This window comes from Mycteria americana, chromosome 9, assembly GCF_035582795.1.
Source record: "Mycteria americana isolate JAX WOST 10 ecotype Jacksonville Zoo and Gardens chromosome 9, USCA_MyAme_1.0, whole genome shotgun sequence".
NCBI classification, from domain to species: Eukaryota; Metazoa; Chordata; class Aves; order Ciconiiformes; family Ciconiidae; genus Mycteria; species Mycteria americana.
The window spans coordinates 35,612,230-35,627,386 of record NC_134373.1 but is presented as its reverse complement, the minus strand read 5'-3'; the positions used below and the strand labels follow the sequence as shown (position 1 = coordinate 35,627,386).

General features: G+C 38.4%; 1 protein-coding gene across 1 annotated transcript in view; it reads left to right on the top strand.

Annotated features, from left to right (window-relative positions):
- Positions 1-10,051, top strand: part of ACTR3 (actin related protein 3) — a 32,964-nt gene extending 22,913 nt beyond the window's left edge. The window contains exons 5-12 of the mRNA XM_075511417.1: positions 682-777; positions 1,366-1,473; positions 3,683-3,826; positions 4,563-4,736; positions 5,521-5,613; positions 6,089-6,214; positions 8,274-8,357; positions 8,765-10,051. Of these exons, the coding sequence (XP_075367532.1) occupies positions 682-777; positions 1,366-1,473; positions 3,683-3,826; positions 4,563-4,736; positions 5,521-5,613; positions 6,089-6,214; positions 8,274-8,357; positions 8,765-8,860 (921 nt within the window). The 3' untranslated portion in view covers positions 8,861-10,051. The remainder of the gene's footprint in view (positions 1-681; positions 778-1,365; positions 1,474-3,682; positions 3,827-4,562; positions 4,737-5,520; positions 5,614-6,088; positions 6,215-8,273; positions 8,358-8,764) is intronic.
- Positions 10,052-15,157: the final 5,106 nt, after the last annotated feature.

The following is a 15,157-nucleotide window of genomic DNA, read 5'->3' as shown; positions in this document are numbered from 1 at the left end:
TTTTTCCTCCCCTCAAATATTCTGTAGCGCTATCCAAAATGCTCTTTCAGAGGAGGGACTTAATTAAGTATGTTTGGTATTTTATTGAAAATTACAGCATACTATTAAAGCGCATTGTACATTGTTGCTACCTTCTCTCAGTTGAGTACATTTCTACAGCTGATCATATCAACTGGTTTTATAGTGATTGCCTTCTGAAGAAAAACAGCTTTTTTCTTTAATGAATCACTGAGAAATTTTTCAAATAATTGTCATTCTTTAAATGTGCTAAACTGCATCCTTTGACATTTTTAGGTTGATAGTCCTTGATTCTTTCGGTGAAATCAAAAGTTGTAATGAGCTAACCAACCCACAAAGGGGACCATCAATGTAAATTCTTAAGCAGTAATTGCTATAACATTTTTATTGCACTTCTGTTTTTCTGTTTTCACTCTAATAATCATGTTTTTGCAATGCAGTTTGCATAAACTCTGTTATAGTCAGAGGAGTTTCTAGAGTTTCTTAATTGCACTATTTGCCTTTAAAAGCACCCTTTGCACATTATATTTTTACATGCTATTGTTGTTGAATGACTCATCTTTCAAAATTTAGGATTTGGTGATTTCTTTTTTTTTTTTTTTTTTTTTAAGTCAAGTATTTGATTTGAATGTAAGTAAAACTTGTGGTTTTTTTGTCTCACAGACTGAGCCTCCATTAAATACTCCAGAAAATAGAGAATATACTGCTGAAATCATGTTTGAGTCTTTCAATGTTCCAGGGCTATATATTGCTGTTCAGGTAAGGGCAGGGCTGTTGAATGTTAGAGCTACAGTATTTCTCCTTGAGATAAAACTAATTTCACTATGAAAACTGTATGAGTGGTGTTTGGAATACTTTTACGTACTTTTGGTTAGCAGTTTCACCACTGGATGTTTGATGTGCATTGATTCTGTGGTCTGTTAGCTAGGTACTGTTCCTCCGTTACCTGTGTAGAAGGCGGCCTCTAAGCAGTAGAGTATAATATCTGTTGCATCATAAATAAATTAAACAAAAAACCCCAACAAAACCAAAAAATACCCAAATCAACACACCACATCATAATAATGGTATTAGGCCAAGAATTGAATCCCTCTCAGTATGAAGTAGCAAAAAAGATGTTTGTTTGAACATGGCTAAAAAAGCATTAGGAGTCAAAAAACTATGTTTATGCAGTCTCTTTTTCGTAAGCTGTTGTGTACCCACATATAGTATTACTAAATCAGTTCCCATGCTGTAAATTACCATGAGGGTGTCAGTCTGGGTATTGTTGGGAAGGGTAGTGGAAGGCAGGATCTGCAATGCAGTGCTTTTATAAAGATCTGGGTTTTGTGTTTGTTCTTTTACAAGGCTGTCCTTGCCTTAGCTGCATCTTGGACGTCAAGACAAGTAGGAGAACGAACATTGACTGGCACAGTTATAGACAGTGGTGATGGTGTCACTCATGTTATCCCTGTTGTAAGTATACATAAAAACTACAGAAACAGTTTAACCGGAGAACAGTTTGTCCTGTAACTTCTCTGAAGTTTACACTTGCACAGACTGAAGCATAGCTAGAAATCTTCAAAAATGTCAGATAACTTCCAGGGTTGTGGGTGTGGGTTTTTTGTTAATTTTGTAGTGCAGAAACTCTCGAAGAACTTCTCTGCACCCTGAGTTTGTCAGGGCATATTGTCTCCCAGTGGCTTATCGTAAAAGGTGATTTGCCAAGGCCATGCTAAGTGATCAATGAAATTGTATTGCTTTATCATATTTCCAGTTTCTTCTGCTGGTAAGAGTGAATATGCTCTTTACAATAGTCCAAAAATTTTGGGAACTTTTTTGTTTAATTCAGTCAATTCATATATAAAATAGAGATAATACAAAATATTTGAGGGCAGATGTAATATTGTTTACAATTTTTCTCCATCTGTTGACCAATGTTTAGTAGTATGTTATCATGCATCACGGATACGTGCAAAAAGAAGAAAGTTCCTACCTGACCAAAAAAAACCCCCAAAACCTTAAAGTTAATGAACGTTGAATATCTGTTCTAATATATCAAGTTGCTAAAAGCAAGAATTAGTATGATCATATGATGTTTTATTAAATAATTAACACTTACAGCTGCAGTTTCTTAACTGTCCAATAATTGTTTTTGCTGTAGGTATGTATTTCCTTTTACAAAGCTACGTATTTGAAACTTTATAATTGGAACATTTAATAATGTTCTTTATTTCAACTGGCTGGTAATATGTCTCTCTGCCCATCTTTCCTTGAGGAGTTAAATGCGTGTCTAGGCACCAGATGCATTTTTCTTTTCAAAATGAAGTTAGATTGCAATTTTTAAGATTAAAATCTATACAAAGCTTTATCATGTCACAGTAACCTCAATTTTTAAAAATGATTTGTTATACCAAATAGTAGCATTGGTGGTGATCAAACATATGCTGTGATGTAGCAATTTGGTTTTAATCTTGGTGGAATATAGTGGCTAAGTCTTTGTTCAGACTGTTATTCCAAGATGACGTATTTTTAATAAGATGTAGGAAACAATTGACACTTCAGACCTTTTCTAGGTAAACTTTTTTTTAAATTGTACTTAGTAGTTCAAATTGCTGTTTAAAACAGTTGAACTTTTCCTGATTTGTGGGTTTGGTTTTTTAAATTGAAATAAGAGTAGGTATTCTATATTACTTGAAGCATTAAGCTCCATTGTAGAGTGACATTCGCTTGATCTCTGGAGTTTTTAAACATGTTGAGCGAATGCACAGCAATAGCATACTACTTGCTTATTTATAGTATATATACGATAGTATACCACTTGCTATATTTAGCATATACAAACTAGATAAAGAGGAATAGATAGATATAGATAAAGAGGAATTAATGAAACACTTATCTCTGATGAAGCTAACAATAGTGGTATGTTTTTTATGACTTTATTATTTTCTATGTTAGAAAGAACATTTCATATGAATGTAAGGTGTATATAGGAAATTTTAAGCATTTAATATTAGCGTGATACCTGGATTCACCTGTTTGGATGTAGCAGGTCTGGTGAGATTGAAAGCCAGTCTCGAACACTTGGTTTCTGCATTTAGAACAGATATTTTTAATGCTCTGATACTGGCCCCCAGGACGAGTGTGACTTACAAGGGTAGGCTGATGGATGAGTATGGGCCAGTCTGATGTTCTAAGCCATCTCAATGTGCTGAAATGATGCGTTTTCTCCCTGCTTTCAGAAAATTAATTTTGGTTCATGTGGATTGTAACGTCTTACATCAGTGGCTGTGACTGCAGAGCCACATCATTTATTCTAAAATAATATTTCACGATACAAGGTTCCTTGACCTTTTTGGTAAGAGTAACCTCATTTTGAAGAGAAAATAAAGGCCAAGGAATAGTGAGTATAGCTATTTGTCTGCCTTATGTACTAGTGACCTTTCTCTTCCTCCTAACCTTGTAAGAATTGTGAACCAATGCAAAGCGAAACACTTTAACAAGTAAAATAAGGCTCCTGAGGAATTCCATTTCTGGTAATTAAATGAACCAGTCTTAAAGGGCTTCAATCTCACAATCACAGGTAGTGCATAGGAGTTTAGACTCATCTCTTTCTCTCTCCCTCCTAAGCTTTGTTGAAAGGAGTTCTTGTCAATATCTTTCTCCCGATTAATTTTCTTTACAGGCTGAAGGATATGTGATTGGCAGCTGTATCAAACACATTCCAATTGCTGGGCGAGATATAACATACTTCATTCAGCAGTTGCTGAGGGAGCGAGAAGTAGGAATTCCTCCTGAACAGTCCTTGGAAACAGCTAAAGCAGTGAAGGTAATGTGAACATTGCAGATGTTAAGGTTATTTTAGATCAGAGCTTGATATGTATTTTTAAAATACAATAATATCTTAAAATTATCATCCTTCCAAGTAATGGTGCTGTGTTTCTAAATAATACAAAAATCTCTAATGTAATATAATAACATGAAATACCTTAAATTTAAGGTATGCTGTTGGGTTGTACTCAGTTTGGCCTAGAATTTCACTCTTCGCTTGTAGTCTCCCCTTTCTCCTCCCCTCCCTTATTATTATTATCATTATTGTAATAGTCAGTGGGAAATGTTCTTGGTGGGATGTGTAATGTAAAGAGCTCTAATTACTCTTTTATTCTTTCTGAATGTTGATACGTTCTTTTTTGGTAGTACAAAGCTATTCTGAAAGATGTTCAGCTTAAAGTACACTTAAACCTGTTTCTGTGGCAATTCTTCAATATACTTTAGAACTCATTTCTCACCATTGTAGAAGTTGAGAGGAAAAATAGATGAGAAGTAATTTAGCTCAGCAAGGTGCGCTGCTTTCAGTGCCCCACAGAAATGATTTGTAGTAGCAGAGCCATTATCTAACTGTATACAGTAAATGTCAGTTCAGCCATTTTTGAGGCCTATTCTGTATCTGCCAATTTAAAACTCTTATTCTTAAAGGTTTAAATTACTACACTTTTTTAAAGTTCATACCATCTTCTCTGCTGTACTCAAGTAGATACTTGTAACTCTACCTATTCAATTTTCAGGAACGCTTTAGTTATGTTTGCCCTGACTTAGTAAAAGAATTTAACAAGTATGACACAGATGGTACAAAGTGGATTAAACAGTATACTGGAATTAATGCTATCTCAAAGAAAGAATTTACCATTGATGTTGGCTACGAGAGATTCCTGGGGCCAGAGATTTTCTTCCATCCTGAGGTATGTTCATTTGAATTGTCTACACTTTTTGTTTTAGGTGCACTTTAGATGATAGCATATAAATAGTATTTGCAAACTTTTAAAGAAGTGGTTATCCTGACTTATATTTCTCCTTATTTGTAAATAGATATCAGCTATTATTGTAAGTCAACGTGGTTTTGATTCTTGATTGCTAGTAATCTTTATGCAAATTCAGGTTGATATCTAAAGAGAGCAAAACATATTTGAAACTTTTAAAGTAAATGGGTTACTAAACCTGTATTTTCTTCCTGCAATTTTGAATAGAATTGCCAGGTCTCACCGCACTGTACCCTGTTTTCTTACCTGTCTGTTGAAAAGTCAAGTTTCTAAATATTCTGTCTTCTTGCCTTCATACTCTGTCTCTCCTCTTCCAGTGCTGGGAAAAATTAAGTGGGAATAAAGCCTCTTATTCCCCCCCTCCCCGAATCCCTCTCTACATTCTCCTGTTGCAGCTTTTTTCATGTTACGCTCTTTTGCTCTGGTGCTCAGCATCTGAGAAGGTCATGCATTTTTTCACCTGTTATGGTTAACAAAAACTATCTAAGAGAATAGCTGGCAAAATAGGTACTTTAGGCTTATTATTCTTTCAGACCTTTTATAAATGGCAGCAAAAATAGCTAACATAACTATTTCCATTATTAGTTTTCATGACATCTCTAGTATAATAGGATGGTTCTTTCTCATCCCTTTTTCTCTTTACCCCCTTTCCTTTGCAATATGTGGTCCTACATGTTGGTTCCTCTGTTTTTATTCTTGATTGTAGTTTGCTAATCCTGACTTTACACAACCAATCTCAGAAGTAGTAGATGAAGTTATTCAGAATTGTCCCATTGATGTTAGACGTCCTCTGTATAAGGTCAGTAGCTATAATGAATTTTTTTAATACTTATTTTAGAAGGATTGTGCTTTATATTGAAATACGTATTTGAAACTCTTATTTAAAAAAATAAAAACCAACAACAAAATTAACCATTTTTCTAGAAACGAGTCCAATATGCAGAAGGCTTTATGTTTTTCACTTACACTTTTTTCAGAATGTGATGTTCCATTACTCAAGCTCTTATTTAAAAGAAAAAGAAATAAGGGAAACAAATCTGAGCAAAAGAAGTGAGATGTACTAAGATATAAATGGATTTTAAAGCACAGCCAATTTTAATGTGACAACCTCTTCGTGAATTCGTATTCTGTCATGCTTAAGTGTTAGATAATTTAAAACTTAAAGCATACCTGTTAACTGTAATTTTAAAAACTATATTTAGAATTTAAGGACTGGGTAAAGTTGGAGACTTACATTTTCAGAAGCGGTTAATAATTTTTGTTACTCTAAACAGAATATTGTCCTCTCTGGAGGCTCAACCATGTTCAGGGACTTTGGTCGCCGTTTACAGCGAGACTTGAAAAGGACTGTTGATGCCAGACTGAAACTTAGTGAAGAACTTAGTGGTGGCAGACTGAAGGTTAGTTCTTGCAGCTAATGCATTTAACCAAGCATCTTTCTCTCCCTTGTTACCTGGAAAATGCAAAAATAACATATTGCAATGACATTCTTGTTTGTTGAAAGGTCTTTGTTTTCATTTAAAGTTCTTACAGAAGTGTTTCAGAGATTTTTATATTGTAGAGAATTGTAGGCTGGTATTGGAAAATACATATATAATCCTTTCATTGTAGGAAGTTATAGTACTATCTCCCCTGGCATGCACTTGTGCTGCCTGTCCATTTTTATAGAACTGAATCAGTCTCACCTAATGAAAGGATGGGACTTACGCCTGTTATGTAAAAGCAGTTGGTCACTCCCCAGCTTTTTTCTGTGCTTAGTGCTTATTGATTAGTTGCAAATCATCATCCTCAGTCTTTTGAATTTCAGGATAATAAGAGAGATGGAGCAAGCTCATTGTCGAGCCACCAGGGGGTAGTCAGAGGACTGGTGCACTTGTCCTGTGAAGAAAGGCTGAGGGAGCTAGCTTGTTTAGAGAAGAGAAGACTTCGGGAGTCCTAATAGCAGCCCAGTGGTATATGTGGGAAGATGATCGAGAAAGTGGGACCAGGCCCTTGACAGTGCTGAGTGGTGGGCGCATGAGACACAACAGTTATAAATTGAAACAAAAGAGGTTCAACTTGGATAAAAGGAAAAACTTTTTCATTGTGGGGATAATCAGGCATTGGAACAGGCTGCCCAGAGAGGTTGTACAGTCTCCATCCTTCAAGGTTTTTGAGATTCAGCTGGATAAAACTCTCAATAACTTCCTCTGACCTTGTAGCTGACTCTGCTTTGAGCAGGAGGCTGAACTAGAGACATTCTGAGGTCCCTTCCCACCTAAATTATCCTATGATCCTATGAAATGACTGCATGTTTTCACTAAACTGCATGATCCTTAATTTATGTTCTTTCCACTTTTGACCTCTGATCTAACCTTTGCATTTTTCTGTTGACACTGCATACATAAAAGATACCAGCAGAGATAAAAATAATTTTGTGGGTTTTCCTTTAAAGGCAAGATTGAAGTGATTTTCCTCATTTATTTTTTAGTAGTATTCTAGCTAGATGAGCTCAGACAATCCTTAAAAACCCCAGTATAGCTTAATAATATGCCATGTAGACAACTCTGAAATTTCAGTTATATACACTTCCCTGGTTCAAGTAACCTGTTTATTCTTAGTTCTCCTTACTAGACTTTTACCACTTAGGAAGGAGGATAATCTGATGCAATTCTTCCTTCTTCAGAGTACTAGGCATTGCAAGTAGTCACTGGCTTGGATTTTGCTAATCTGTTACAAATCATTTTTAGTTACTGTTTGAAATTGTTCAGATTTTTCAGCAGGTCATATTGAAACTAACAAATTACTTCTTCCTGAAACTAACAAATTACTTCTTCCTGAAACTAACAAATTACTTCTTCCTGAAACTAACAAATTACTTCTTTCTGAAACTGTTATGTACATTGCTATTTTTGATAAGCACAAGCAAGGAATGAAGGTTTGTGTGGATATGGAGGGAAAGGGGCTAACTGGAATGAGTGTTGCAGTTTTGAAAAGCATGACTGTGACTGTATTGGTCCTAGATAAACTTTCAATCAATCTGCAACTGATGCTTTGTTAAAATAATGACATGAAACTTAAAAATTAACTTTCTGAAGTGTTTCTTTGAAAGGGGTAAGTAGTATCGATCTGTTCTTACAACTGCATAAATAAACAGTCCCTCAAGAAATTCAGCAGAAAATAGAATGTGGGTAATTGGAGAGGAACACTGTATTGGAGTTCTTGGGAGAAAATTGGTGTGAATGCAAGTATCTCTTAATGTCTGATAAAGTAGGTAACTAGGGATTTATAAGCAAGGGCTATTTCTTAGCCCGGGTTGTACAAGAAAAAATCTGATGCTATAATTGTAAATTTGCATACCTAGCATTTAATAAAACACTAATTTTTGAAAAGAAAGCTTGGAATATACACTTCTTTAAAAAAAGATCTAATTTTCACCGAAAAGTGACTTTTAATGTATTCTTTTTTTTTCTTTTATAGCCTAAGCCCATTGATGTACAAGTCATTACACACCATATGCAAAGATACGCTGTTTGGTTTGGAGGATCAATGTTGGCTTCCACAGTAAGTCAGCTATAAAGCTGAGCATGTTTTAGTCATTCTGGATATGCTTTTGGAGTTCTCATCTCTCCTTCACTTTCTGTTAATGCAGTTGGGGGATTTCTGAGAGGCCTCAGGTAGCAAATATACGCTCCCTGCCCCCTTCAAAGTTTTTGCATTAGACTTTAAAGATTTGCAAGAGCAAATGAAAGCTCAATTACAGCTTCGTGTGAGTTGTTAAACGGTGCATTTTAGCTTTGTGGCCAAATACGTTGTTTGCATTGATGTTTAGCCGTGCGTGATGTAATATTAATTTCAGGACTTCCAAGTTATCTGTATTTGGTTTTTTTCTATTTGCTACATAAATGTTAATACTGTTCAGATAAGGTATACATACCATTGACTAATTCTTTTTCTCCTTCCCTTTACAGCCTGAATTCTACCAAGTATGCCATACCAAAAAAGATTATGAAGAGATTGGTCCTAGCATCTGTCGTCACAACCCTGTGTTTGGAGTCATGTCTTAAAGCTGACCTTGGAGGGGTCAGGGATAGGGAGGTGGGGAGGAGGAGTCTTTCTGATTACTTGTTTGTCTGATGGCTGGTATTAAGATAACAAACATGACTTGACAATAAGAAAAAGACCAAACGCAATTAAGCAGGATTATTTTAATAAGCGTCTCAACATGCGGATGTAGTGGAAAGCCAAAATGATCATGTTTTTTCTTTAGATTGATTATTTGAACCTGTGCGTAACAAAACAAAAAAGTGGATTTTAGTTCTTTCTGTGCCCTGATATTTTGTATATTAATGAATTATCCAAGATTTGATGGGATTTGACAGTGTGTAGATAGTCAGCTCTCTAATGCTTCCATTGTACCCTTTCATGGGTGCAATGCAGGAGCTTGTTTATATTTCATACTTTTTTATACTTTGAGGAAAAATATGAATTAAAGAAACTGTAATATTTGAGGAAAAAAATTTACCAGTGACCAACTTGAAAGTAAATTAAAAAAAAGTCATGACTCATGCAACTAGTTCTTGCAAATCATGACCAGTCTAAATCCTGGGTTCCATACAATGCGAGTGCTTTTGGAACTAAGAAGCTAGTATCTTGGATTAACCGATGCCTGCTAGTGCTTTCTGATTACTTGGTGCATTTTCATACTATCTCTTGCTTTAAAAAAAAAAAAACCACAAAAAAAAGTAAAGACAAGACTGTTGGACCAGTATTGCAGTTCTGTAGTGTCATTTCTAATTAAAACCAAATAATCAGGTTATCAAAATTGGTGTATTTAAAGCCTAACACCATTCCAATAAAGGCACAAAATTTCTTTTTATGTTTGTGTCAGACTTGTTAATCTCATTACATGGGAAGCTGTGAGCATGGGTTCCTACATATCCGCTATGGTTTTTGAAGAGTAAGATTGGTCTGTAAGGTAGAGATCATTATGTGCATTGTGTAAACTGAAGTGTGAGCATTTTAGAACTGCAGTTTATATGTTCATCTAGATAGCACTTATCTATATAAACCTAACACCACCTCCATTGTTAGGTTTGTTCATCTACTTTGTTCTGTAACTTCCCCCCCCCCCCCCCCCCCCCACTTCCTTTCAAGTGGTGGTATACAGGAGACAGCACTGCGTTTTAAATCTCTGTGGTTTTTCTGCAAGAAAATACCATGTAGATAAAAATAAAGTGAAAACGATCTGTTTCTCATTCTTTCTAGGAAGAACGCTTCATATATTTAATGGAATTACTTACAATTTCTGTTAATATTTGATGAAAGAAAACTCCTCTTTAGTCACTTCTGAATTCACAAATGTAGTTAAGGTTGTTTACATAAAAGACCACAAGAGGGAGATCTCTTGGTTTTTCCTGAGCTGTAGAGATTCCTCAGATTTTTTTCAGAGAAGCTTATCAATTGCCAGAGCTTCTAGTTGCTTCAAAGCATGATAAATGAGACTCCAAAATGAGGATAAATATGGGAAAGTATTTTTACAGCAAGCATTATAAAACTTCACACGCTCGAATCAAATAGAACCTTGGTGCAAACAAGAAAATGTTAAATAATTGTATTACAAAACTATATTATTAACATCTCCCTGTCAGTAATACAATATTTGAGAGTTTTTCAAATAGTGACTTTTTGAGTCATAGCTCCTGACTGATTCATGTGGTAAGAAAGACCGATAGGCAAATATGTGTAAAATAAAGAAGTTAATTTAAGCTGTGCTTTTCTAACAGTCCTCTGGTTCTGCAACTGGTTCTGTGTCGTGCTCTAGTGACTGGACTTCCTGATACACTGTAATGGCCTGAAGATAAGGCAAGGTTGTGTGTTTTTCCCCTCTAGAAAGTAGAGTCTTAAAAATTCACTTGAAAAACTCAATTTCTGATACATAGATACATAGTGTAGTGAGGAAATGTAAAGAAAAGGAGTGAATGCCAGTCCCTGTCTCACGCAGCTATATGTGTATCTCTAGGATTATGTGCAAAGATGCACAGAATGTATGGGTATGGAGATAAGCTCTTAGCTGAAGGACAGATTTGGTATATGTTAGCTGAAAGTTGTACTGCAGCTAGTCCGAGATGTAATTACAGCTCTGGTTTGTGGATCTTTTGGAACTCTGATCGGACATGGTTTTGCCCCATTTCCTTTCGCTGTCACGTTCAGGTCTCTGTTGCTGGGGCAGCCAGTGAAAAGGCACCGGTGGAATTCAGTTGATGTGGCAGGAGCCCAAGGGATGGGAGTTGGGGTGCAGGACCTGAGTGAGGGGTCACGGACGATCTGGGGAGGCTCTGAGAGGCAGTGCGAGAGAGGCTGTCTTCAGCGAATCTGGTTTTGTACAGATCCTTTACAGGCTGTAAGTTATTGAGATGCCCAGGGCTTGGGTGCTGGGTGGATCTGCTCTGCAAAGAGCTGTCTGGATTAGAGAGAGGTGACAGCCAGATATTCAGAATTTGGCTGGTTTTGGGTATGGTGGGTGACAAAGGGAGACAGGCGGTTCTCGTGTCCTGTGTTTCAGCAGCTGGGCTCTTGCAGGAGAGGGGAGGTGGGAACAGGAAGCACCAGGCTGCACCGGGAGGGGATGGTGTCCAAGGGACTTGCTGCTTCAGGCAGGTCTGTCAGGCTGGTATTTTACAGAAGTAGGCACTGCCTGGTGTAGGTTGGTATTTTACAGAAGTAGGCACTGCCTGGTGTAGGCTGGTATTTTACAGAAGTAGGCACTGCCTGGTGGTGGGGAGCCCTCTAGAGCTGAGCTGTGGATCTGGCTCGGTTGTAACGGGCTCAGCAAATGGCTTGTATGCCAAGGAAACAGGCCAGCTCGTATATGAGCTCTCTGGTGGGAGGAGGAGTTGACAGTTGAGTGTGAAAGCTGTCAGGCTGAGAGCAGGAGTTGCTGCCGAGTGTAAAATAGGATGGGTGTTGCATTCCAGGTGTGTTCAGTGGGGGAAGCGCAGGTACTACCGGGGTTTCATCGTTAATTCTGTATGTTCAGGAGTAAGGCCAGGAGGTTTTTTTCCTAGGCTGAGGGATACCTGCTGCCAAAACAGAATACAAATAGCTAAGCAGCCCAGGACAGTGTGGTTTTAGGCACCTCCTGCACCAAACTCTTGATCCTGTGTGCACAACTAGAAATCTCATGCTCCAGAGAGAAGCGGTGTTGTCTCAGCGTTGCCTCGCTGTCGCTGATGGGCCTCAGCTCTCGGAAGAGGAGGTAGTACGTGTGTCCTAAGTGCTGCTGAGCAGCCCATACGTTGCCTGACTTGCTCAGGTGAGACGTGTACAATTTTATCTAGCTACCTGCAAGTTAATTACAAAATCAGGGATGTAGGAGCTTAGTCTTTCATTATACTTGTTTGTTCCAATATGTGTTCATCTTCCCGTGGCTCCAGGAAAGTTGCTTTAAACTTCTATTAGTCATTTGTATAGCAGAAAAGGAGAGGAAAGTACCCATACCCTCACATGACACTAATTTTCTTGTAGCTGTAATTTAAAATGATGTTAAGCTTCTCATAGAATGAAATAAGTGGGAGATTTTTGCAATGTGTGTTTTTTGGGGTGGTTTTGGTTTTTTTGGTGGGATTTTTTTGGTGTTTTTTTTTGTTTTTTTGTTTTTTATATTGCAGAGATTATTTCAGAGAAGCTATACACCCATGGCTGATTTCTGGTGCGTTAGGGAACTAAAGATCTATGAGCAGCTCCCATTAATGACTTGGACTGAACAGAGAGTTGTCAATACTTAAACACCCCAGATACAACATTCAATTACAGTCTCGTATGCTGGGAATAACTCTTTGGGAATGGTTTACATGGGTGTTCTGCTCCTGTAACACCGGATCTGGATCTGAGCTGCCGTTGCTGGTGAGGCGATGGAGGGGCTGAGCAGCCTGGGGGTAGGTTCATCGCAGGGATCGTGTAAAACAGACACCGTACAGTGTGAATAAAAGGCAATTTCAGAAAAACACTCTGCTGTCCTTAAACTTGTATTTCCCATTGTTCTGTGCTGGGTTGGGTTTAAAGCGTCCAAAATGTTAATTGCAAAGGCAAGTATTAAAAAAAGGGGGGAGGGGGGAAGGTTAGAATTTAATGATATTTTTTTCTTGTCCTAAGTCTCATTATTGGGGAGATTACATAAAGAAGGCAATTACAATTTGTACCTGCATACAGATTTAGCTTTTTCTTTTCTCTCAGTTTCAAAATCCTGTTGTGTTGGTAATTAACATCCCAAGAATACACAAAATCCTTTCCCTAATCTCTCCAGGTTTCTTTGATAAAGTGCATGTGGATAACCTGGCTGGGGACGGATGCAGTGCCCAGCTGTAACTCCCTTCCCCTCCCAGCGCTGAGCTGGGTGCAGCTGGGGCAGAGCTGTGGCCGTGGGACACGGTGGGCGACTGAGCTGGCCTGGCACGAAGCTTCCAAAATGCATGTGTAGAAACGTGAGGTGGCAAACGCCCCATGTTGGTCGGTCTTCTTAATCATCAAACGTACTGCAAAGACACTATGCTTATTGCGTAATGGAGGATTTAATGGGACTGATGTTACAGAGCAGCATAAAGGAGATTTTTATTGTGCTGGCGACTGGACAGTGACCTGAAGCAGTGCTGTTTCTGCACAGAAAATTGCAAGGAGCACTGAAAACTTGCAGACTTGTCTCCAGGAGTTTGATTTATTCCACTAGACAAAGCGGGACTCCAGGTTTAACTGGCTCTGTGTGGTCAGAAGCTTGTGTTTCATACAGCTGAACTTAAGAATCGATCAAAGGCCACTACCAAGTCAGTTTAGGCTCATCTCTTCATTTTGTGAAAACACTTGTGACCAAGCATTAAGGTATTGTTGGGATGAATGAGTTATCACTTGCAAAGCTGACCACAGGCAACTGCTGGGCGTGCTGAGCTGTGTGCTGCTGCCAGCTGGCGGGATAGTGCTTACTGCTTACTGCCTTAGATCCATGTTGTCACTTGAGCAGGGCGAAAACTTTTTTCTCACCTTCTGTGGCAGTAAAATTAAGAGAAATATGTTAGTTGTTATTATCACTTAGTTGATTCCCCCCTCTGAAGTAGCAAATGACGTAGGGTAGCAATTCTGTAGTCCAGATTTCATTTCTGATTCAATTATTGAACAAAGCCTGAACAATCGGCTCCGAGTGCCAGTCAGCCTCCCTGTTTTAGTATAAGCCTTCATGTTTTAAACAGGAGCTGGGCAGCTCTGTGCTATGTGGATATTGCAGATGTCTCTTTCATCTCTGAAAATTTTTATCCAAAACTTGATTACCAAAACTTGATTACCAAGGCACGGCCTGACATGTGCTAGCTGTGGCTGTGCCTCACTTGCACAAGAAGCGATGCCCTGTGTGTTTGGGCGTGCTGCTCAGATATGAATCCCCGTACCAGCAGACATGGCAATTTCTGGTGTTCTGCCCTTGCTACCCCAGCTGCTTTTTCCTGTATTATATAGATTGTGTAAATTTTCTGGTAATTGTAGTGTGCATTACTCATAATGTCTTCCATAAGTGGTGTTACTCCAACTGGCAAATGCCTTTCTGCATCTTTCCTGAAGCCGGACAAGAGGGAGACTTGTGAATAATGTTTTGGATGAAGGTTCAAGATGTTTCCTGGGTTTTCTGTTTTGCCACAGTGGTTTGGAAAGCCACATCATCTGCTCTGATTCAGACTAACGTGCAGAGTGGCTGCAGGTTTTTTTCCCCAAACTTGCAGGGTTTTTAGTGTAAATGCATTTAATGCTGGAGAGATACCCAGAGAATACATCAGCAATGAGTTTACAGGCACTGAAGATGTAATGCTTGATATAGAACATGTAACACTGACATGGTTGAGAAAAGAAAAAATCAAGGTTGTGGAGGTTTTTTTGTGGGTTTGTTCCCCCCCCCCCCTTTTCATGAATTAAAAGAAAAGCCAGGCAGGGTGTATCGTTTGAAAGAGACCAGCACAGAAGAAGCCATTTTCACTTCTTCAAAGCCCAGAAGACACCCTGCTTCGTGGACACCCAGGACAAATCTTTAACAACTTATTGAAGTTCCAATTTTTATAAATGAACATTAACTAGAGCAGGGGCTTAAATGCATCTCTCCTTCCCAGCTAAATGCCCTGGCTACTACGCTATATGAGAAGTTTTCTCCCTAGTCCTGTTGTTTGGGTGACGAATCCTGGGAGAAAGCTTACACCTCCCCCTGCAGAGCCCAGGCTTGCATCTCCCTTGGTTTTGAACTGGGTGATTAATCCCTTTTCACTGCTGAACTGGGGGACCCGCTGCTCCTTCTGCCTTTCCCCAGCTGGCTGGGGCAGGCACCTCCCTGCTCC